General features: G+C 43.0%; 1 protein-coding gene across 6 annotated transcripts in view; it reads right to left on the reverse strand.

Annotated features, from left to right (window-relative positions):
• Positions 1 to 25805, reverse strand: part of atxn2 (ataxin 2) — a 115555-nt gene that overhangs the window by 1597 nt on the left and 88153 nt on the right. For 3 of the 6 annotated variants that reach the window (XM_070887866.1, XM_070887862.1, XM_070887867.1), the window contains 10 exons: positions 24800 to 24916; positions 24260 to 24330; positions 23254 to 23576; positions 21426 to 21492; positions 20039 to 20191; positions 19708 to 19780; positions 8284 to 8471; positions 7785 to 7914; positions 2546 to 2694; positions 1256 to 1483 (listed from right to left, as the gene is read on the reverse strand). In XM_070887866.1, the coding sequence (XP_070743967.1) occupies positions 1256 to 1483; positions 2546 to 2694; positions 7785 to 7914; positions 8284 to 8471; positions 19708 to 19780; positions 20039 to 20191; positions 21426 to 21492; positions 23254 to 23576; positions 24260 to 24330; positions 24800 to 24916 (1499 nt within the window). The remainder of the gene's footprint in view (positions 1 to 1255; positions 1484 to 2545; positions 2695 to 7784; positions 7915 to 8283; positions 8472 to 19707; positions 19781 to 20038; positions 20192 to 21425; positions 21493 to 23253; positions 23577 to 24259; positions 24331 to 24799; positions 24917 to 25805) is intronic. The other 3 variants (XM_070887868.1, XM_070887863.1, XM_070887864.1) reach the window with 2 other exon arrangements.

Below are 25805 nucleotides of genomic sequence, written 5' to 3' on the forward strand. Positions count from 1 at the left end.
CATTGTGTGACCTAGTGCAGAAACACATTCTTTGTGAACAGCACCAGGTCTGATTTCATACAAGATCCTACCCCCGACTTCCAACAAGTTTTCCAAAGTCAGCTAAGGCATTCTATTGTTTTGTTTCATATTTAGCAACCATCAAGATGATACAAATAAACTAAGCTTTGAACTGATCCAGAGAATTCGATTTTGTTGTGTTTAGAAACATCCCATTTTCCTCCATTGATTTTTCCTGTTTGGACACAAATTCTATAATTTATCCCATGAATAATCTTATAAAATAATACAAATCTTATATTCGACTTTGCAATCAGTCAACAGAAATATTCTTGCAGCAAAAGTAACCAGCTTTTTCCCCAAAAGTAGCACATTCTACCAACATGAAGCTGCTGAAACTCTCTCCTACTGATAAACTTCCCTCGTCTTTGAACCCTCCACCATCTGATTAGGAGGCACATAATATTGCCCCCTCCCCAAATAGCGCGCTCCTATATGGCACAGAGATGTGGACTATGTACAGCAGACGCCTCAAAGCGCTGGAGAAGTACCACCAGCATGCCTTTGCAAGATCCTGCAAATCCACTGGGAGGATAGACGCACCAACGTCAGTGTTCTCGATCAGGCCAACCTCCCCAGCATCGAAGCACTGACCACACTCGACCAGCTCCATTGGGCGGGCCACATCGTCCGCATGCCAGACACAAGACTCCCAAAGCAAGCGCTCTACTCGGAACTCCTACACGTCAAGCGAGCACCAGGTGGGAAGAGGAAATGTTTCAAGGACACCCTCAAAGCCTCCCTGATAAAGTGCAACATCCCCACCGGCACCTGGGAGTCCCTGGCCCAAGACCAGTGGAGGAAGAGCATCCGTGAGGGCACTGAGCACCGCCGAGCGCATGCAGAAATCAAGCGCAGACAACGGAAGGAGCGCGCGGCAAACCAGACTCCCCACCGCCCCTTTCCTTCAACCACTGTCTGTCCCACCTGTGACAGAAACTGTAATTTCCGTATTGGACTGTACAGTCACTTGAGAACTCACTTTTAGAGGGACTGCCTATGATGATGATGGGAGGCACTTTTAATACTGCCCCCTCCCCAAACCGGGACCCTCAAAAAAAAATCATTCTTACTATTAAACAAAGAAGTATTTAGCAGTTTCATTATTTAAAATAAAAAACCTTTCAAACCATACAAAGGAATCCTACACTGCTTACAAGGTTTTGTCCAAAAGCCCTTTGATACATTTGCTTACCTGTGGTACATGTGCCATATGTGGTGGAGTAGAATATCCGTGCTGAACCTGCTGAGGGTGAAGAGTGTAGACTGTCTGCTGCGCTGATGGGAAGCTGGTCTGAGGAGACTGTGGATTGGGACCTTGTGTCATAGAGGGCGGAGTTGGTGTAAGAGTTGTATGATAAATTGCCTGCTGCTGTTGAGGGTTGCCCAAGTGAAGAGTTTGAGGAGCCTGATGTTGAGGATGCTGGAATAAAAAAATCTAATGAAATACTTGAAAGTCAAAGAATTATTCTGGAAAACAAGTTAATACTTGATTACAAAACTGTATTGCTGCTCAATCCCAAAAGTTTGTTCCTTATCTCAGTAATACAAAGTACAGCAAACATAGTGGCTGCTAAACCTATTAGAGTGCTACATCCCCACTGACACCTGGGAGTCCCTGGCCAAAGACTGCCCTTGGAGGAGGAGGTGCATCCGGGAGGGCGTTGAACACCTCGCGTCTCATCGCCGAGAGCATGCAGAAATCAAGCGCGGGTAGCAGAAGGAGCGTGTGGCAAACCTGTCCCACCCACCCTTTCCATCAACGACTATCTGTCCCACCTGTGACAGGGACTGTGGTTCTCGTATTGGACTGTTCAACCACCTAAGGACTCATTTTAAGAGTGGAAGCAAGTCTTCCTCGATTCCAAGGGACTGCCTATGCCTATGATGATGATGGGAGATGCTAGACTATGAATTAGGTTCTATCATCAGGAAGTGACAAGGCTATAAAAAACAATATTTAGCAGCATTTCTCATTGCCCCCCATACAATGTACATCGTACCAGTCCATGGTGCAGCACAATGATACACCAAACACTGATGAGGATACAATAGTATATCTCTGGATGAATAGAGATCTTGCCAGATAGAGAAACAATGATGTAAACCCCAATATAAAAAAAACTCTCCTCCTGATTCTTTGCTAAAAAAACAGCCTTGAAGTTTTGTGACTGATTTTCTAAATAACTTATCAAATGTTACCCTTATACTGCACAGCTACAGAGTGACTGAACCCGTGGTCCGACTAGCAAAACCCCAAACCTAGCTGAAAGGAACATTATTCCTCTTGAACATGCTGCCAAATGCTACAAGGGAAGCTCAATTCAGCCTGCAAAGGTTATCAGTCACTTCTACTTCATTTTTAAGAGTTTTAGATCTGAATTTAGAGCAAAATTAATAGTTCTAACTTAGCTTTTCCTTTTTGTCTACCACCACTTTTCAAAACACAGAAGTAAATTAACTAGATGCAGTCAGAGTTCCTTACCTGGACTGGGCTTTGCGCTGGATGACTGCCAGCATGTTGTCCTTGTTGCTGTCCAGTCGGGGTAGCAGAGGGCTGTGGGTGTTGAGGATGTGGGTGTAGGGTGGCAGTTGGGTGGGGTGCATACTGCTGATGAATTGGGCCAGGGGAAACTAGAGATAAAAGAAATAAATCTGTTATCCACTTTTCTAATTATAATGCTACCTTCATTTGCTGGTAACTTTAGAACGGCATTCAAGAAAATTTCAATTCTGTCAAAATACATCTTGTACATCACGAACTTACTGCAACATTCCTATTAATGAAAATGTTAAATATTGCTGTAAAGAAATGGGCTGAAGTGTGAAAAGAATGAGCTGCAGTGGTTGAAGTGACTTTAATCAAAAAACAAAATGTAGAAATAAGAGAAAACTATTCAGTCCACGATCAAAATCCCAAGACAAAAGGCTCATCTTTTCCCCATGCAAATCAAAATCCGTGTATACCAGCTGCATTGGGAACTCAAGAGTTTACCTCTTGAATGCTTTAGTGGAGTAAATATTTGCTACACCAGGTGTCAGTCTATTCCATGGGTTAATTATCCATTTTGAAGTTAAATTTATTAGCTTAAGAAGCTAATCAAAAGATAGAAAGGAGAATAGTAAAAGTGGAGGGCAGAGAAACCCAAGGCAGAAATCAAAAAGGACCACATTACAGCAAAATTCTAAAGGGACAAAGAGTGTTAAAAAGACAAGCCTAAAGGCTCTGTGCCTCAATGTGAGGAGTATTCGTAATAAGGTGCATGAATTAACTGTGCAGGCAGCTATTAACGATTATGATATAATTGGGATTACAGAGCCATGACTCCAGGGTGACCAAGGCTGGGAACTCAACATCCAGAGGTATTCAACATTCAAGGAGGATAGACAGAAAGGAAAAGGAGGTGGGGTAGCGTTGCTGGTTAAAGAGGAAATTTACGCAACAGTAAGAAAGGACATTAGCTTGGATGATGTGGAATCTGTATGGGTGGAGCTGTGGAATACCAAAGGGCAGAAAACGCTAGTGGAAGTTGTGTACAGAACACCAAACAGTAGTAGTGAAATTGGGGATGGCATCAAACAAGAAATTAGGGATGCGTGCAATAAAGGTACAGCAGTTATCATGGGCGACTTTAATCTACATATAGATTGGGCTAATCAAGCTGGTAGCAATGCGGTGGAGGAGGATTTCCTGGAGTGTATTAGGGATGGCTTTCTAGATCAATATGTCGAGGAACCAACTAGAGAGCTGGCCATTCTAGACTGGGTGTTGTGTAATGAGAGAGGGCTAATTAGCAATCTTATTGTGCGAGGCCCCTTGGGGAAGAGTTGAACATAATATGGTAGAATTCTTTATTAAGATGGAGAGTGACGCGGTTAATTCAGAGACTAGGGTCCTGAACTTAAGGAAAGGTAACTTCGATGGTATGAGACGTGAATTGGCTAGGATAGACTGGCAAATGATACTTAAAGGGTTGACAGTGAATAGGCAATGGCAGACATTTATAGATTACATGGATGAACTTCAACAATTGTACATCCCTGTCTGAAGTAAAAATATAACGGGGAAGGTAGCTCAACCGTGGCTAACAAGGGAAATTAGGGATATGTTTATCCAAGGAAGAGGCATATAAATTGGCCAGAAAAAGCAGCAAATCTGAGGACTGGGAGAAATTTAGAATTCAGTAGAGGACAAAGGATCTAATTAGGAGGGGGGAAATAGAGTATGAGAAGAAGCTTGCAGGGAACATAAAAACTGACTGCAAAAGCTCCTATAGATATGTGAAGAGAAAAAGATTAGTGAAAACAAACGTAGGTCCCTTGCAGTCAGAATCAGGTGAATTTATAATGGTGAACAAAGAAATGGCAGACCAATTGAACAAATACTTTGGATCTGTCTTCACTAAGGAAGACACAAATAACCTTCTGGAAATACTAGGGGTTCGAGGGTTTAGCGAAAAGGAGGAACTGAAGGAAATCCTTATTAGTCAGGAAATTGTGTTAGGGAAATTGATGGGATTGAAGGCCGATAAATCCCCAGGGCCTGATAGGCTGTATTCCAGAGTACTTAAGGAAGTGGCCCTAGAAATAGTGGATGCATTGATGATCATTTTCCAACATTCTATTGGCTCTGGATCAGTTCCTATGGACTGGAGGGTAATGTACCACCACTTTTTAAAAAAGGAGGGAGAGAAAACAGGGAATTATAGACCAGTTAGCCTGACATCGGTGGTGGGGAAAATGTTGGAATCAATTATTAAAGATGAAATAGCAGCGCCATTTGGGAGGCAGTGACAGGATCAGTCCAAGTCAGCATGGATTTATGAAAGGGAAATCATGCTTGACAAATCTTCTGGAATTTTTTGAGGATGTCACTAGTAGAGTGGACAAGGGAGAACCAGTGGCAGTGGTGTATTTGGACTTTCAAAAGGCTTTTGACAAGGTCCCACACAAGAGATTAGTGTGCAAAATTAAAGCACATGGTATTGGGGGTAATGTATTGACGTGGATAGAGAACTGGTTGGCAGACAGGAAGCAGAGAGTCGGAATAAAGGGGTCCTTTTCAGAATGGCAGGCAGTGACCAGTGGGGTGCCGCAGGGTTCAGTGCTGGGACCCCAGCTATGTACAATATACATCAATGATTTAGATGAAGGAATTGAATGTAATATCTCCAAGTTTGCAGATGACATTAAACTGGGTGGCGGTGTGAGCTGTGAGGAGGATGCTAAGAGGCTGCAGGGTTACTTGGACAGGTTAGGTGAGTGGGCAAATGCATGGCAGATGCAGTGTAATGTAGATAAATGTGAGGTTATCCACTTTGTTGCAAAAACAGGAAGCCAGAATATTATCTGAATGGTGACAGATTAGGAAAAGGGGAGGTGCAATGAGACCTGAGTGTCATGGTACATCAATCATTGGAGGTTGGCATGCAGGTACAGCAGGCTGTGAAGAAGGCAAATGGCATGTTGGCCTTCATAGCTAGAGGATTTGAGTATAGGAGCAGGGAGGTCTTACTGCAGTTGTACAGAGCCTTGGTGAGGCCACACCTGGAATACTGTGTTCAGTTTTGGTCTCCTAATCTGAGGAAGGACGTTCTTGCTATTGAGGGACTACAGCGAAGGTTCACCAGATTGATTCCTGGGATGGCAGGACTGACATATGAGGAGAGACTGGATCAACTGGGCTTGTATCCACTGGAGTTTAGAAGAATGAGAGGGGATCTCATAGAAACATATACAATTCTGACGGTATTGGACAGGTTAGAGGCAGGAAGAATGTTCCCGTTGCTGGGGAGTTCCAGAACCAGGGGTCACAGTCTAAGAATAAGGGGTAAGCCATTTAGGACCGAGATGAGGAGAAACTTCTTCACTCAGAGTGGTTAACCTGTGGAATTCTCTACCGCAGAAAGTTGTTGAAGCCAGTTCATTAAGATATATTCAAAAGGGAGTTGGATATGGCCCTTACAGCCAAATGGATCAAGGGGTATGGAGAGAAAACAGTAAAGGGGTACTGAGGGAACGATCAGCCTTAATCTTATTGAATGTGGCGGTGCAGGCTCGAAGGGCCGAATGGCCAACTCCTGCTCCTATTTTCTATGTTTCTATGACTCCTATTTCTCGGAGACTATTCTTCCACAAATGACTCTGCATTCACATTACTTTTTTCATTATTTTAATAACTTGGATCATGTCCGTCCCTTGTCCCCATAATTTTTTCCAGAAGAGACTTAGCTTTTATAACTTATCTTTACAGTTATGTACTCTAGAACCTGGAATCATCTATGTTGGTTTTCCCTGAATCCTTTACACTGCATTTATCCTTAAGAATGGTGAATACAGCTGGACAAAATACTCCATTCAGGTTTCATTAATGTCTTTTAAGGTTAGAATTACAACTCCAAGGGAGGGATACAATGGATCTTACACACTTAAAATCAATTACTTTTACGACTGCTGCTTTATGCTGTGGTAACACATTCAACGTTGGCTAACTATTACTCTTGGGCCTATTATCAAGATTGGGTAATTAGGATAGTCAAATTACCCAATGTTATGAGGTGCTTGCAGTGGTGTGTTACAGCCATGATATATAATTACTCCTTTACAGCAGCAGTATATAGATAGATCATATGCTACAAGAATTATCTCCCCTAATGACACTTCCAGATAATCATGTGGAAAGATTTCCCACACATCTCGTCTCGAGTATTATGTACAGTTTTGGTCTCCTTACCCAAGGAAGGATATACCTGCCATTGAGGGAGTGCAACAAAGGTTCACCAGACTGATTCCTGGGATGGGCGTGGGGGGGGGGGGGGGGGATTGTCCTAATGAGGAGAGATTGTGTAGACTAGGCCTATATTCTCTAGCGTTTAGAAGAATCTCATTGAAACATACAATTTTTTTTTTTTAAACAGGGCTTGACAGGGTAGATGCAAGGAGGATGTTTCCTCTAGCTGAGGAGTCTAGAACCAGGGGTCACAGTCTCAGAATATGGGATCGGCCATTTAGGATTGAGATGAGGAGAAACCTTCACTCAGAGGGTGGTGAATCTCTGGAATTCTCTAACCCAGAGAGTTGTGGAGGCTCAGCCTTTGAGTATATTCAAGAGAGAGATTACTAAGATTTTTGGATATTAAAGGAATCAAAGGATATGGGGATAATGCAGGAAAGTGGAGTTGAGGTAGAGGATCAGGCATGGTCTCATTGAATGGCAGAATAGGCTCAAGGGGCCGAATGGCCTACTTCTTCTCCTAATTCTTATTTATAGTACTATTAACAGACATTCTAACTAGGAAAAAAAATCTGAATGTTTTTGTACCCCAAGAAAATTAGTTGATACTGTTCCGCTGTATCATTGTCATTGAGGCGACAGAAAAAAATATTGTAATAAACACGAACTGACGCACACTATAGCAGTGTCACCAGTATTGTTTAACCCCCATATCATTCTGGTAAATCTGCATGGCATCCTCTTCAAGACCAATCTTTCCTGAGGTGCACTGCCCAAAACTGAATGCAGTACTCCAGCTGGCATCTGACTAAGGCTCTGTACAACTGTAGCCTCACTCCCTCACTTTTCTATTCCAACCTCCTCGAGATATAAAGGCCAACATTCCATAGCACCGTAGACCCCTGTGCAATACAAATGACCAAAAAAGTACCATTAAAGTGGTGGTTTTAACTAATAAATACCAATAGTAAAAACTGCCATGATGACTTACCATACATAGCATGTGTTTGTTCAGCAGTAGGATACTGTGCTGTAGATGAAGGGACCATTCCCGGTTGTCCATGACCAGGTGGTGCCATCATTCGAGCATTACTCTGCATTACTTGGCTGTACATTTGAGGCTGTATGGTGAAAATAGCACCAGTAAAATAAAGTATGCAAATGGAGACAAAATAACAATGTTTGCATTACCCAAGTGTCTGTGGTATTGCTCTCATGTTTTAATAATGAAGATTAAGTACTACAAATTTCAGTGTTTTCCAGAATACATCAGCTGAAATAGTCACTACATTGAGTTTAACTCAATGGACAATGCATTGATTTATGATTTAAATGCGACACCATTTTCTCTATTCAGAGTTTTGCCCAAATGTACTTAATAAAATCTGACACTACCTACTTGCAACTGGCAGTGTCAGTTTAGCAAAAAATTATTCAAACATTGAGTTACTCGAGAAGCACCTACATGCAAAACAAGCTTCACAATTTACCTGTGATTGATAATGTGCTACAGACTGTACTAAGGGCTGGTTAGCAAACTGCTGAGGGTTATAAGTGACATATTGTGAATAAGCTGGAGCAGTAGAAACAATTTGGCCGGCCGCACTAACTGGGTGCATCATAGTTGGCGTGCCCTGGGGGTGGTGCTGATCAGGTCGCTGCTGTTGCATGGTTGGTACTGAAAAAGAGAGAGAAAAATGAGCAAGAATGCAGATACTGTACACGGGAAAAAAAACCCTCAAAGACCAGATAATGGGCCCAAGTTTCCACATGATTCGCGCCTGATTTTTAGGAGCAACTGGTGGAGAACGGACTATTTTAGAAATCGCAATTCTCCACATTTTCTTTTCTGCAGTTTTAGTCAGGTAGAACAGTTCTACTTTAGAACAGAATTTTTTCTTCAAAAGGGGGCGTGTCCGGCCACTGACGCCTGATTTGAAAGTTTCCACAGTGAAAATGTACTCCAAACTAAAGTAGAATGGAGCCAGTGAAGATTTTTGTAGAACTGAAAAAACCTGTTCTACACATAAAAAAATCAGGCGCAGGTTACAAAGTAGGCGTCCAGAACGAGGTGGGGGGGGAAGGGAACTCATTAAATTCGACAATAAATGCTTATTTATACTTATACAAATATTATGGTGGGGGGGGGGGGGGGGGAGAGGGAGAGGTGGGGAGGGAGAGGTGGGGAGGGAGAGGTGGGGAGGGGGGAGGAGGAGGAGGGGGGAGGAGGAGGAGGGGGGAGGGGGGAGGAGGGAGGGAGGGAGGGAGGGGGGAGGGGAGGGAGGGAGGGAGGGAGGGGGGGAGGGGAGGGGGAGGGAGGGGAGGGGAGGGGGAGGGGGAGGGAGAGGTGGGGAGGGGGAGGGAGAGGTGGGGAGGGGGAGGGAGAGGTGGGGAGGGGGAGGGAGAGGTGGGGAGGGGGAGGGAGAGGTGGGGAGGGAGAGGTGGGGAGGGGGAGGGAGAGGGAGGGGGGAGAGGGAGGGGGAGGGAGAGGTAGGGAGGGGGAGGGAGAGGTAGGGAGGGGGAGGGAGAGGTAGGGAGGGGGAGGGAGAGGTAGGGAGGGGGAGGGAGAGGTAGGGAGGGGGAGGGAGAGGTAGGGAGGGGGAGGGAGAGGTAGGGAGGGGGAGGGAGAGGTAGGGAGGGGGAGGGAGAGGTAGGGAGAGGTAGGGAGGGGGAGGGAGGGGGAGGGAGAGGTAGGGAGAGGTAGGGAGGGGGAGGGAGAGGTAGGGAGGGGGAGGGAGAGGTAGGGAGGGGGAGGGGGAGGGAGAGGTGGAGGGTGGGGGGGGAGGGGGAGGGAGAGGTGGGGGGAGGGGGAGGGAGAGGTGTGGGGGGGAGGGAGAGGTGGGGGGGGAGGGAGGGGGAGCGGGGGAGCGAGAGGTGGGGGGAGGGAGAGAGAGGGAGGGGCAGGCAATGTTTTTTTCACACTCCGCGTGCGCGAACGCTCCAACGCGCACACGCAGCGTTGGCGGCAGGGAAAACAACTAATTTAAATAGTACCCACCCCCTCCCACTTACAAAATCGGCGCGAGTGTAGGCTCCGCCCCCCTGCACGCCGCGCCAGGCAGACAAAGAGCTGCAGAACGCTCGAGAATCGCGGTTTTTTTTTTAGGCGCCGTTTTAGGCGTGAAAAACGGGCGCCCAGCTCGGAGGGGCGCCCGTTTTTTTTCTTGTGGAAACTTGGGCCCAACACTTCTATTATGTATGATAGTGGTTAACTTCCAAAAAGACAGTACAGTCCCCACCATTTGCACTGTCCGTGAGATCACGGGCAATGCCTATGTCGGGCAAATAGTGCTAACCATTTGCCAGTACCATAGGAGTCAATTACAAAGGCAGGACTAATAATGTCTGAACATGCCAGCCAATGTTCCCATAAAAAGAAATGTTGGCTATGTGGCCCATCCAAAATATTACGCATGCGCGGGTTTTCCTATTTCGAAGCTGGTGAACCGGCTGCGCAGGAGCTGCAGAGCGCTGCGCAATTTAACGGGAACATCGACCGCAGCTGTTTAGAGTAGTTTAATAAGTTCTTTTCACCTTGTTAATCACCTGTACTTACTGACGTAGTAACAAACTTCCTGATTTTCTTTATATCACAAAGGGGACTGTATCAATATTAAACTGCTCAGCTTGCACTAATGGATATGAATGGCTTACTTGGAATAAAAGATGAGTTTTGAACATCGACAAAAGCACTGTAGACATCAATACAGGCAATGTTTGAGTTATTACCGCTTGATGAATGCTTCTGTTCAAAATGGACAGTTTAGCTCATGTTTCATAACAGAATGCACTAAATAAGAGACGACAATTGCACTATTAGCCTTCAAAGAAGCCAGGAACTGAGATTACAAGCTACACTCAAAAGATGCAGATGTATTTCATGCTGTTTCATGGCTCCAACCTATTATAAGAACATAAGAAATAGGAATAGGAGTAGGCCATAAGGCACCTAGAGCCTGCTCCACCATTCAATAAGATCACGGCTGATTTTCTACCTCAACTCCACTTTCCCACCCTATCCCCTTATCCCTTAATTCCCCTAGAGTCCGAAAATCTATCTATCTCAGATACCCCTCTGGGGTAGAGAATTCAAAGGATTCACAACCTTCTGAGTGAGAAAATTTCTCAACTCAATCCTAAATGGTCAACCCCTTATCCTGAGACCATGACCACTAGTTCTAGACTCTCTTGCCAGGGAAACAGCCTCTCAGCATTTACCGAGTCAAGCCCCCAAGGAATTTTATACATTTCAATTAGATCACCTCTCATTCTTCTAAGCTCCAGAGAATATAGGCCCATTCTACTCAATCTCTCCTCATAGGACAACCCTCTCATCCCAGTAATCAATCTAGTGAACCTGTATTGCATCCCCTCGAAGGTAAGTATATCCTCTCTTAGATAAGGAGACCAAAACTGTACACAGTACTCCAGGTGTGGTCTCACCAAGGCCCTATAGAATTACAGCAAGACTTCCTTTTTGGGGGGCTGCAAGGCCCATTCTAAATCCACACATGCACAGTTTTCGCATTTAAAAGCCAATGAGCCGGCTGCACAGGAGCTATAGCCACTTAAAGCGTACATTGACTCCAACCCTCTTGCAATAAAGGCTAACATACCATTTGCTTTCCTTGCTGTACCTGCTTGTTAACTTTGTGATTCGTGTACATGGACACCAAAATCCCTTTGCATACCAACATTTACTAGTCTTTTAAAAAAAATTCTGCTTTTCTATTCTTCCGACCAAAGTGGATAATTTCACATTTCCCCACATTATAGTCCATCTGCCACCTTCTTGCCCACTCATTTAACAGGTCACTAATCCCTTTGCACACTCCTCATAGCTTACTTTCCCACCTAGCTTTATATCATCAGCAAACTTGGATACATTATACTCGGTCCCCTCATCTAATCCATTGATTATAGTTTGTAAATAGCCGAGGCCAAGCACTGATCCTTGCGGAAACCCACTAGTTACAACCTGCCAACCGGGAAATAACCTGTTTATTCGTGCTGTTTTCTGTCCAGTAACCAGTCCTCAATCCAAGCTAATGTATTACCCCCAATCCCACGAGCCCTTATTTTGTGTAACAACCTCTTGTGTGGCACCTTACTGAATGTTTTTTGAAAATCCAAATATACTACATCCACTGGTTTCTCCCTTATTTACCCTGCTAATTACATCCTCCAAAAACTCTAATACATTTGTCAAACATGACTTGCCTTTCATAACATCGTGCTGACTCTGCCTAATCATTTTGGCCCTGAAATTGCGGCCTCTCCGGGTGCGTACAATGTGCCGCATGTTCCGGATTAAGAACATAAGAATTAGGAACAGGAGTAGGCCATCTAGCCCCTCGAGCCTGCTCCGCCATTCAACAAGATCATGGCTGATCTGGCCGTGGACTCAGCTCCACTTACCCACCCGTTCCCCGTAACCCTTAATTCCCTTATTGGTTAAAAATCTATCTATCTGTGACTTGAATACATTCAATGAGCTAGTCTCAACTGCTTCCTTGGGCAGAGAATTCCACAGATTCACAACCCTCTGGGAGAAGAAATTCCTTCTCAACTCGGTTTTAAATTGGCTCCCCTATATTTTGAGGCTGTGCCCCCTAGTTCTAGTCTCCCCGACCAGTGGAAACAACCTCTCTGCCTCTATCTTGTCTATCCCTTTCATTATTTTAAATGTTTCTATAAGATCACCCCTCATCCTTCTGAACCCCAACGAGTAAAGACCCAGTCTACTCAATCTATCATCATAAGGTAACCTCCTCATCTCCGGAATCAGCCTCGTGAATCATCTCGGTACCCCCTCCAAAGCTAGTATATCCTTCCTTAATTAAGGTGACCAAAACTGCACGCAGTACTCCAGGTGCGGCCTCACCAATACCCTATACAGTTGCAGAAGGACCTCCCTGCTTTTGTACTCCGTCCCTCTCGCAATGAATGCCAACATTCCATTCGCCTTCCTGATTACCTGCTGCACCTGCAAACTAACTTTTTGGGATTCTGCACAAGGAACCCCAGGTCCCTCTGCACCGCAGCATGTTGTAATTTCTCCCCATTCAAATAATATTCCCTTTTTCTGTTTTTTTTCCCCCAAGGTGGATGATCTCACACTTTCCGACATTGTATTCCATCTGCCAAACCTTAGCCCATTTCGCTTAACCTATCTAACTCTCTTTGCAGCCTTTCTGTGTCCTCTACACAATCCGCTTTCCCACTAATCTTTGTGTCATCTGCAAATTTTGTTGCACTACACTCTGTCCCCTCTTCCAGGTCATCTATGTATATTGTAAACAGTTGTGGTCCCAGCACCAATCCCTGTGGCACACCACTAACCACCGATTTCCAACCCAAAAAGGACCCATTTAAGCGCATAAAGTGCATGCGCCAAAATCCAGCAATTGGGAACTCTCAAACGAATGCCCTTCAAACTCTTACACCTGCTTTTACCGGCGTAAGAGTTTTAAAAGATAGAAAAATAAAATTATCACTTTTATATTAAAAACCCTGTCCATTAAGGTTTGGTTTAATTTTTATCCCTATTGAAACAATTTAAAAAATTAAATTTGTAAATTTTTTTTGTCTAAAACATTTAATTAAATTCAATTTCAATTAATTTTAAATATGTGAAGTGTTTTTCTTATTTATTTAAAATGTTGTGTGTGTTTTTGGTAGTTTCCCCATTCATATATGGCTCCAAGTTTCCACATGGCTTGCTCCTGATTTTTAGGAGCAACTGGTGTGGAACAGAGTATCTTAGAAATCGGAATTCTCGTCACTTAGTTTGCTCCAGTTCTAGTCAGTTAGAACAGTTTCACTTTGGAACAGAATTTTTTTTTCAAAAGGGGGCGTGTCCGGCCACTGACGCCTGTTTTCAAAGTTTCGTCAGTGAAAACTTACTCCAAACTAACTTAGAATGGAGTAAGTGAAGATTTTTGTACGCTCGAAAAAACCTTGTCTACACTTTAGAAAATCAGGCGTAGGTTACAAATCAGGCGTTGGGAATGGTGGGGGGGGGTGTTTAAAGGGAAGTTTACAAACATTAAACACTTCAATTTTACAAATAAAGAGTCATCATCAATAATAAATGATAAATACATCAATAAATCAACCAATAAATAAATCAAAAAAAATTAATAAGAAATAATTTTTTTTTTTTAAATCAGTAAATAAAACATTTTCTACTTACCGACTGCAGCACCGGGAGCCCTTCAACAGCGTGCTGGGATCCCCCCTCAGTGTGTCTCTGTCAGTGTCTCTATCTCTCTGTCTGTCTGTGTGTGTCTCTCATTCTCTGTCTGTTAGTGTATGTGTTTCTGACAGCGAGGGGAGGGGGAGGTAGAGGGAGAGAGCAGAGGGAGGGAAGGGGAGAAGGGGGAGGGATGGGGGAGAAGGGGGAGGGATGAGGGAGAAGGGGGAGGGATGGGGGAGGGGAAGAAGGAGAGTGGGGGGGAAAGGAGATGGGGGGAGGGGGAGGACGAGATTGGGGGGGGGGAAGGAAAGGAGATTGGGGGGGGGAAGGAAAGGAGATTGAGGGGGGGGGGGGAAGGAGATTGGGGGGGGGGGGGGAGGAGGAGATTGGGGGGGGGGGGGTCCCAGCACCAGATTTACAGGTAGGTCGGGGGGGGTGGTGGGAGGGAGGTCGGTTCGGTTATGGTTGGGGGGAGGGAGGGAGAGGGAGGTCAGGTCGGATCCAGGGGCGGAGGGAGGGTCCGGGGGGGATGTCCGGTCGGATCAGGAGGAAGCAGGAGCTGGCCGTGGGAGGAGCCTTATTCACGCAGCCCCAGTGAGGCCATTCGGCCAGGGCTAGGGGCTGCGTGCTTCGGGCCCCTCCCACACAGTTTCGGGCGCCTGGAGCTACTGCACTTGCGTGCCCACTGTAGCGCGCATGTGCAGAGGTCCCGGCACTGTTTTCGGTGCAGGGACCTAGCTCCGCTCCCTACAGCTTTTGCTGCGCTGCGCCGAGGGCCAGAGGACCTGCAGGGAGGTGGAGAATCTGGAGGGTTTTTTTTAGGCGCACTTTGTGGCACGAAAAACGGGCATCCAGGTCAGGACTGCGCCGTTCTAGGCACGGCTCAAAACTTGGGCCCATAGAAATGGTGATCTCAAACAGAACTCACTATTACTGTGAATGAGGATACGCCATTTTCATTGGTTGGTCCGGGCCACGTGATTCCAGAGTGCACATGCGCCCCTGGAATACGTGTGCCTCTGCACTGGGCTGCGCAAGGAGGCCTCATAGTGCAAGTGCTTCATTCCTCCGGGACCACCAGGTATATTCGTCAATACTTTTGTGATCAGAGGCATCCACTGATGCCTCCAACTGCAATTTCTGGGCCATTATGATTTTCCAAGTGCCCTGTTACCATGTCCTTAATAATAGATTCTTGCATTTTCCCTACTACTGATATCAAGCTAACTGGCCTGCAGTTCCCTGGTTTCTCTCTCCTTTCTTGAACAGCAGGGTTACATTTGCTTCCTTCCAATCCACGGGGACCGTTCTAGAAGCTAGCGAATTCTGGAAGATCAAAACTAATGCATCCACCATCGCTGAAGCCACATCTTTTAAAACCCTAGAATGTAGGCCATCGGGTTCAGGGATGTCAGCTTTTAGCCCCATTAATTTTGCTTTACTAATATTAATTACTTTAAGTTCCTCACTATCATTAGACCTTTGGTTCCCCACTATTTCTGTTTTTTGTGTCTTCTACTGTGAAGACATATACAAATATTTGTTTAACGTCTCTGCCATTTCCTTTTACTGCCCCTAAGGGACCAGTGTTTTACTAATCTTTTCTTTTTTTAAATATGTGCTATATTCTATTTTCTCCCTCTATCAATTGCTTGGTCATCCTTTGCTGATTTCTAAAACCTCAGGTTTACTACTCTTTTTGACAACATTGTATGCCTCTTCTATTAATCTAATACTATCCTTAACTTCTCTAGTTAAGTCATGGTTGGACCACTTTTCCGTGGAGTTTTTATTCCTCAAGGGAATGTATGTGCGTTCAGAATTATGAATTATTTCTTTAATTTGTTCGCCATGTCTTATCTACAGTCATATCTTTTCATCCAATTTCTCAATCTACCTCAGCCAACTCACCCCTCATACTTATGTAATTGGCTTTTAAGACCATAGTTTCAGACTTGACCACATCTTTCTCAAACTCAACATGAAATTCTATCATATTATAATCACTCTTTCCCCAGAGGATCTTTTCCTCCAAGATTACTAATTAACCCTGTCTCGTTACACAATACCAGATCTAAAATAGCCTGTTCCCCATTTGGTTCCTGGTATACCATCTACTGCTTATACCTGGCAAATACACCCACTTTAAGCAGTGGGGATTGTATCAGCTATGCAATTACATAGAAACATAGAAACATAGAAACATAGAAAATAGGTGCAGGAGTAGGCCATTCAGCCCTTCTAGCCTGCACCGCCATTCAATGAGTTCATGGCTGAACATGAAACTTCAGTACCCCCTTCCTGCTTTCTCGCCATAACCCTTGATCCCCCGAGTAGTAAGGACTTCATCTAACTCCCTTTTGAATATATTTAGTGAATTGGCCTCAACTACTTTCTGTGGTAGAGAATTCCACAGGTTCACCACTCTCTGGGTGAAGAAGTTTCTCCTCATCTCGGTCCTAAATGGCTTACCCCTTATCCTCAGACTGTGACCCCTGGTTCTGGACTTCCCCAACATTGGGAACATTCTTTCTGCATCTAACCTGTCTAAACCCGTCAGAATTTTAAACGTTTCTATGAGATCCCCTCTCATTCTTCTGAACTCCAGTGAATACAAGCCCAGTTGATCCAATCTTTCTTGATAGGTCAGTCCCGCCATCCCGGGAATCAGTCTGGTGAACCTTCGCTGCACTCCCTCAATAGCAAGAATGTCCTTCCTCAAGTTAGGAGACCAAAACTGTACACAATACTCCAGGTGTGGCCTCACCAAGGCCCTGTACAACTGTAGCAACACCTCCCTGCCCCTGTATTCAAATCCCCTCGCTATGAAGGCCAACATGCCATTTGCTTTCTTAACCGCCTTCTGTACCTGCATGCCAACCTTCAATGACTGATGTACCATGACACCCAGGTCTCGTTGCACCTTCCCTTTTCCTAATCTGTCACCATTCAGATAATAGTCTGTCTCTCTGTTTTTACCACCAAAGTGGATAACCTCACATTTATCCACATTATACTTCATCTGCCATGCATTTGCCCACTCACCTAACCTATCCAAGTCACTCTGCAGCCTAATAGCATCCTCCTCGCAGCTCACACTGCCACCCAACTTAGTATCATCTGCAAATTTGGAGATACTGCATTTAATCCCCTCGTCTAAATCATTAATGTACAATGTAAACAGCTGGGGCCCCAGCACAGAACCTTGCGGCACTCCACTAGTCACTGCCTGCCATTCTGAAAAGTACCCGTTTACTCCTACTCTTTGCTTCCTGTCTGACAACCAGTTCTCAATCCACATCAGCACACTACCCCCAATCCCATGTGCTTTAACTTTGCACATTAATCTCTTGTGTGGGACCTTGTCGAAAGCCTTCTGAAAGTCCAAATATACCACATCAACTGGTTCTCCTTTGTCCACTTTACTGGAAACATCCTCAAAAAATTCCAGAAGATTTGTCAAGCATGATTTCCCTTTCACAAATCCATGCTGACTTGGACCTATCATGTCACCATTTTCCAGATGCACTGCTATGACATCCTTAATAATTGATTCCATCATTTTACCCACTACTGAGGTCAGGCTGACCGGTCTATAATTCCCTGTTTTCTCTCTCCCTCCTTTTTTAAAAAGTGGGGTTACATTGGCTACCCTCCACTCCATAGGAACTGATCCAGAGTCAATGGAATGTTGGAAAATGACTGTCAATGCATCCGCTATTTCCAAGGCCACCTCCTTAAGTACTCTAGGATGCAATCCATCAGGCCCTGGGGATTTATCGGCCTTCAATCCCATCAATTTCCCCAACACAATTTCCCGACTAATAAAGATTTCCCTCAGTTCCCCCTCCTTACTAGACCCTCTGACCCCTTTTATATCCGGAAGGTTGTTTGTATCCTCCTTAGTGAATACCGAACCAAAGTACTTGTTCAATTGGTCCGCCATTTCTTTGTTCCCCGTTATGACTTCCCCTGATTCTGACTGCAGTGGACCTACGTTTGTCTTCACCAACCTTTTTCTCTTTACATACCTATAGAAACTTTTGCAATCCGCCTTAATGTTCCCTGCAAGCTTCTTCTCGTACTCCATTTTCCCTGTCCTAATCAAACCCTTTGTCCTCCTCTGCTGAGTTCTAAATTTCTCCCAGTCCCCAGGTTCGCTGCTATTTCTGGCCAATTTGTATGCCACTTCCTTGGCTTTAATACTATCCCTGATTTCCCTAGATAGCCACGGTTGAGCCACCTTCCCCTTTTTATTTTTACGCCAGACAGGAATGTACAATTGTTGTACTTCATCCATGCAGTCTCTAAATGTCTGCCATTGCCCATCCACAGTCAACCCCCTAAGTATCATTCGCCAATCTATCCTAGCCAATTCACGCCTCATACCTTCAAAGTTACCCTTCTTTAAGTTCTGGACCATGGTCTCTGAAATTACTGTTTCATTCTCCATCCTAATGCAGAATTCCACCATATTATGGTCACTCTTCCCCAAGGGGCCTCGCACAATGAGATTGCTAATTAATCCTCTCTCATTACACAACACCCAGTCTAAGATGGCCTCCCCCATAGTTGGTTCCTCAACATATTGGTCTAGAAAACCATCCCTTATGCACTCCAGGAAATCCTCCTCCACCGTATTGCTTCCAGTTTGGCTAGCCCAATCTATGTGCATATTAAAGTCACCCATTATAACTGCTACACCTTTATTGCATGCACCCCTAATTTCCTGTTTAATGCCCTCCCCAACATCCCTATTACTGTTTGGAGGTCTGTACACAACTCCTACTAACGTTTTTTGCCCTTTGGTGTTCTGCAGCTCTACCCATATAGATTCCACATCATCCAAGCTAATGTCTTTCCTAACTATTGCATTAATCTCCTCTTTAACCAGCAATGCTACCCCACCTCCTTTTCCTTTTATTCTATCCTTCCTGAATGTTGAATACCCCTGAATGTTGAGTTCCCAGCCCTGATCATCCTGGAGCCACGTCTCCGTAATCCCAATCACATCATATTTGTTAACATCTATTTGCACAATTAATTCATCCACCTTATTGCGGATACTCCTTGCATTAAGACACAAAGCCTTCAGGCTTGTTTTATTAACACCCTTTGTCCTTTTAGAATTTTGCTGTACAGTGGCCCTTTTTGTTTTTTGCCTTGGGTTTCTCTGCCCTCCACTTTTCCTCATCTCCTTTCTGTCTTTTGCTTTTGTCTCCTTTTTGTTTCCCTCTGTCTCCCTGCATTGGTTCCCATCCCCCTGCCATATTAGTTTAATATGGCAGGGGGATGGCAGGAGGATCCTTGTGCAACTCCTGAGTCACTCCATTATAAAACACCAAAGGTGGGGGGAGAGGGAAGAGAAAGAGAGAGGATTCCAGATTGGCCTTGGAGCCACTCATAGAAAATTACATTATTTTCCACACCAGACTTTTTTAACAACCATACACTTGAATATCTACTATTTTACACTTGAGAATTGATTTGAATCTTTACATTGTAATGATTTAAAGTTGCTCAAAACATGCATCTCTGGTCAGCTCATACCAACTTTCAAAACATGCTGGAAATACAAGTGATCTCAAAATATATCAAAGCCAAAAATGGAATGAGTGCCATTTACAGGTATTTTCAATATTATGTAGAGATCACCCTGCATAATTCCATCGAAACAGAATCATACATCAGACAAGACAAGACCACATTCTCTCACCTTTACCTGCTCTATATGACTTGGCTTGGTTGATTGGCATGGGGGCCATTGGGACATGGTACATGTGAGTAGTCTAAAGTTAAAAGAAAGTGAATGCAGTCAATCTGGACATTGAGAATTAAGCTGTTACATAAAAGTACAGATATATGAGCATTGAACTGATTAACATTAGGGTTACCAGCAATAGCTTGTGGAGTAGATTATTTTAAAAATTTTTCAATACATCCATTATTAAGCTATAAATTAGACATCAATTGCGGCAACGAATTTTCCATATTTAATAAGCTTAAATCTAAGCGGGAAAAAAACAATTAGATTTCTGACTGGTTACCTGTACTCCTGGGCTGACTGGAACTGGGTACACCATGTTCTGTGTAAAACACATTGGCTGATTGTACACTGTAGGAGGATGTTGCTGTACCACAATAGATGGACTAGGCTGGGCCTGAGGACGTGGTGGTGTTGGTGTAGTTGTTGGCTTAGGCTATTAAATTTTAAGAGCAGCAATTCAAGTCTCAATTTACAGAAATTCACACCAATTTCCACTGAAAACTAAAAGAAAATTGTGGCACATATTTGGCTTATTACTATCTAAACACTGAACAGAAAATAGGTCTACAGAGATGTGAGATTATTACACCTAACCTTTACAGTAAATTGTCAAAAGTGGTGTCTTCAGTTGAGAGAAAAGAAACATGCTTGATTGCTAATCAAGGCAAGCAACTCACTAAAACTTAAGGAAACCTTTTTTTCAGCTAAAAGTTGTATGTCTCAGTATGCACTTCAAATAGAATCAATTATTCTTTACAAAGACAATTTTTTTTTTCAACTGCAAACTCACAGAAAAGACACTGTCACTCAAAAGCTACATACTAACAAAACAGATGGTTACAATAACCAACTGAACTACAGCTTAGGCAAAACAAACCAATGTACAGGCACCAGAACTGGTTATTTTGGGACAGTCACTGAGGTTCGTAATCTTTATACAAACCCTTTTCATATTGTCTAGAACTAGTGTAATCCCTGGCAGTTACTATGGAAAAGCAATAAATATGAATGCATTGAAATTGGTTACTATAGAGTAACAAAAACATACATCTTGGAGGAAGTATAGAGTATATATAATAGAATAAAATAATTGTCTTACCACATTATTCTTCAACATTTGTATTGACAAAACAGGACCAAAGTAATGTCTCCCTCCCGATTGATCTGGTCTGGTAACGTCTAATACAGAGTGCCTCCACTGAAAATAGCAGGGCCCCCAACGACTACCTCAGAGCCCCCGGCCTTAGGAAACCAAGTTACAACTGAGACAGAAAATTTACCAGTATGTAGCATGGTTTCCTGGAATCAGGCAGCTTCTCAGAGTAATCGGTCGGGATTCTCCTGGCTCTCTGGCTAATTGGTAGTGTTTCTCCCCTTCTCCCCTGCTGTTTGCAATTGACCCACTCTGGAATGGGCGACATCTTCCCATAATGGATGTAACTAGAAAAGTCTAGGAGGGATGAAGGACCTATAAGAGTCTCCATATCAACAATAAATTAAAGATAATAATCAGGCAAGACCATTATTTTCCTTCCATAAAAGGGAAGAACTTGGGGCTGGGTTCTTGCCTTCCCTGAATCTGGGGTTGGGAGAAACTTCCGTCCCCCTTTAAACTTCACCAACAATACAGGGGGTGGGGAAACCAAATTAGGAGTGCAATAACTTACAGGTGTATAGAAAGTCTTGGGATTGAATTCTTTAGCGTTGGGATTCAATGTAGATTTTCTAACTTGTCTGGAAAACAAAATAAATATTAAAACATTTATAAGGCTATACATTTTCCCCATGCCTGCAGCTTGTTGGAATTGCATCAATATCGGCTACATTTTCTTTTCCAGTCATTACAATCTAATTTTTATTCCTCCTCGAGGCAAATAACCCATTCATCCAGCATTCTAATTACAATATTCACTGGTGTTTACATAGAATTACATAGACTACACAGCACAGAAACAAGACATTCTCCCCAACCAGTCCATGCCAGCATTTATGCTCCACTCAAGCCTCCTCCAATCTTTCCTCATCTAACTCTATCAATATGACTCTCAATTCCCTTCTTCATATTCGTATCTAACCACCCCTTAAAATGCATCCATACTATTCGCTTCAATCACTCCCCGTGGTAGCGAGTTACACATTCTCACCACTCTCTGGGTAATGAAGTTTCTTCTGAATTCCCTATTTGATTTCTTGGTGACCATCTTATATTGATAGACTCTAGTTTTGCTCTTCCCCACAAATGGAAACACTCTCCTTGAGTCGACTCTATCAAATTCTTTCATAATTTGAAAGACTTCCATTAGGTCAACCCTCAGCCTTCTCTTTTCAAGAGAAAAGAGACCCAGCCTGTCCATCAGTTCACACAGCCTATAGATTAATTTACATAGCATGGATAGATATGTAGCCAATCCAGTCTAAAAATTATGCTTAATTATTAGTTTAATTATAATTAATTATGCTTAATTATAAATTTAGTTTATAGCAAAAACATTTTGCACTGTTAAATATGTATTTTTGCAATTTGGTTCCAATTTTATCTCCAACTGTCTCACATGGTTTATTTATACAGTCTAAAACAGCTGTCAGCCATATGTCAAACACAAGGCTACAGCAGTTAATAAGGTTCGTAGAATTCATTGCTTATTAGATTAACCCCTTTTGCTGTTTCCAATAAGACACGATCCAAGAGAAAACTGGGTCATATGATCATTCTGTTACATTGAATCTACAGCACAGGTCATTCGATTCATCGCATCTGTGCCATCTCTTCAACAACAGCTATCTTCCATAATACTTTCCTGTTTTTTATCCTTTTGTATTCTTTTTTAAATACTGTACTTATCCAAACCCCTTTTCAACGCTGTTATTGACTCAATAACGTTGTAAAGCATTCCACGTTCAAATAACTGCGTGTGGGGGAAAATCCTTCGAAGCATTCGTCTCATCGTTCCTGTGAAAATCCTCAGTCTATATAGCCCCTTGTTACGAGCAGTCTTGCCATTCTATATACCCCAAAATAGCTGCTGCCAAGAACAGCATCTGGTAGACTGAATGTGAAGTTTAAAGTTACAAAATGTTTGTGCTTCAAAATAAATACAGTAGTCAAGCTTAGCAGCTACCAGAAATGAAAAGTATTTTAAAATGCAAATCACTAAATTGCAATGGGGCTCTTACTGGAAGATAGTTTTGATTTTGGTAAGAATATTTAGCAAGGATAAGGCCACACATTCCATATTAATAAAAAATAATTTTGCCACGGTCCTACAAAAACACTGTGCATTCCCTTCTCCTTGTTGCCTTTAGTGAAGCTGTAACATGTTCAGCACTCGATCTTGTGATGTCTCCAAATTAGGAAATCAGATGCTTCCTATAAATGTTTTAATTGGGGGGGATTAAAAGTTGAGTTTATGGCCTGCAGATTTCCATAGTATTCACCTGCCCTGGTAATCAGTGTTGAATCATTTTTAGTATACTACTTCTGGTGTGCATACGTACTCTGGTGTGCTTTCCTTTTTATCCTCCTTTTCCTCCTTTTCTGGCTTGCTACTTGGGCCAGTAGTCTGGACTGCCTGGGAGGTCACATCTGGTCCTCTCTTCTGCTCAGAGCTGATGATGTTAGGAGAAGTGCTGGGGCTGCTCGGCTTGCTACTGCCACTGCTGGTGTTAGCATTTGAGCTGCTCTCACTGACAGATTCTTTGCCGCTTGGTTCAATCACTGTTATTTTCTCCTTGATTGAATCCTTAGACTGGTTATCTATACCCTCTCTGGACTTGTTAAACTGATCCACAACTGCATCAGGGGTTGGAGTAGTCTGTAACTAAGAACAGCAAATTAAGTTTAAATACACAAACTAACATTAATAACCTCTCAACATTAGTCACAAGTCAGCCAAGTCTATCCTAGGAAAAGCCTAGTTAACATACTCACTGGTCCCAACATTTATTATAGTCAATTGTTACTTATTCAGCCCTGGCCATCATCTATTGCAACATTCCAACGGTAGGTGACAATGTGAGCATAACGCTATGTAACGGGCAACTGAAGCAAAAAGTGAGGAAAACACCGTAGACACTACAGGTGAAGAAAATTACAAAAATGTTCTTCTAAAAACCAGTACAAGAAGCTGGGCCCAAGAAACAAATTGAAAAGTCATTCTAGGAATGACCTGAAAGGCATCAGCAGCCTGGAAAAAGACAGGGCTGAGAACTCCTCAAAGCACATCACAACTGGCGAGTAAAAACAAAAGATTATGTTCAAATAATGTTTTTTTTTTAAAACTCGCTAAAAAGGTGCAAGTGGGAGGGGAATGGAATCAGTGGCAGGTGTCAAACTGGTCATTTATTCCCCCCCCCCTTCAAAAGGAGTTAATCTTCTTCCCTACACAATATTCTGACATCAAATAAAACACTGCGATAAGGGAATCTGGGAAGTCTGTCCTCAGTTCTACAGCACACATGCATTTAAGACTGTGAAAAGTATTACTACTGAAAAAGTACTCACCCTAAAGTCTTCCCTGAATTTTTTTAAATCTGCTATCTGCTTTTTATGATCCGAAGCCATTGGAGATGTAGCTGGAAAGAAAACACAAACTCTCAAAATTACATGGAAAATAAGTGTTAGTTGCACAAGCTTGAAATGAAGACAATTTATGGTATTTTAAAAGTGTTTTTTAAATAAAAGAAGCTAATGAATGTAGTTTTCAATAAACTATGGTTATATAATAACTAGGTATCGAGACATAACAAAAGCCTTTTGAAAATTACACGTCTGGGTTAATTTAATTAAGTCTGGTATTTTTCACAACGTAGCAGGGTATTAACTGCCAATAATGGCTGGAAGCTGATGAATGATGTGGCCTTCAAGATTATGTACTGATAACAAAATTTGACAACAATTAGAAATAATTTTAGCAACTCTAAATTGTATGGGTGTAATGTTAAAATATTTCATAGAGTGCGAGTATCTCCCTTTAGAAAGGCTGTGACAAACTGCACACAAGAATTCTTACAGATACAGATAGAGACACAGTTATATACTGACCCTTGATCCCTGGTTTGGTTAAGTTAGGGGAAGTACTACAAGTTTCAATAGGCTTGGGATTCTCTTTGTTTGCAGAAGGTGAACTCTGCTTCTGTTCCTGAAGCCTGGTTTCTTTAGCTGTAAAGACACACAAAGATAATCAGTTACTTTTAAAATAAATGTGTGTGCATAAATACAAATATTGTAGAACAGACAAGGCTTTTCTACTGCATTAAGTGACGATCCATCCACATGAAGCTTTAACAGCAATAAAAGTCATCCATGAAGTGTCCAACAATACAGCCTCAACTACAATTTCATTAAAAGGGCCATGCACTACACCAGGTGCAACTCCCACACTTCTCTGTGTACACACAACTTTATGTGGGATGCATACTGATAATTGCCAGAATGGTTAGAACTTGTCTCATCACAACACTCACTCAATGAAAAGAACTTCAACTCCTTTCTTCAGGATGCATTAAATGTTGGATCCACCAGTGCAGCTAGCCACAATTCAATGGTGTGTACTAAAGGATATAAGCTAATCAAAGTGGCAAAGATGGCAATATTATTGCTGTTAAACAAACAAACACCATTTTCAATGTTTCATCCTTGCAGCTTAAGACAGTCCAACCAGCTATATTGACAAGTTTTTTTTGTCCGATTACACCTCTGAAGCACTTTGGGTGATTTTTCTAGGTTAAAGGTGTTGTACAAGTATAAGTAGTTGTGTAATAAACCATGCCAAGAAACTGAGTAATAGGTATCTGTGGAGTTGTCCGAACTCGAAAAATGGGGGTGTGGGGTGCTGAATGAAAATAAAACAACTTGATTGCAATTAACTCTCCCATTGCACACCAGCCACCACACGGACTTGACGGAGCACAGTCTTAATCCAGTGGCAAGGGGATCCAAGATGACTGGAGACCAGGCTCTGCCACATAATTTTAAACCATAAAATGTAACCATTGGCTGGAAAATAGTTCAGAAGTAGTACTATTAGAGCTGCTAAAACTATTGCTTG

This window comes from Pristiophorus japonicus, chromosome 8 (assembly GCF_044704955.1).
Source record: "Pristiophorus japonicus isolate sPriJap1 chromosome 8, sPriJap1.hap1, whole genome shotgun sequence".
In the NCBI taxonomy this organism is placed as follows: Eukaryota; Metazoa; Chordata; class Chondrichthyes; family Pristiophoridae; genus Pristiophorus; species Pristiophorus japonicus.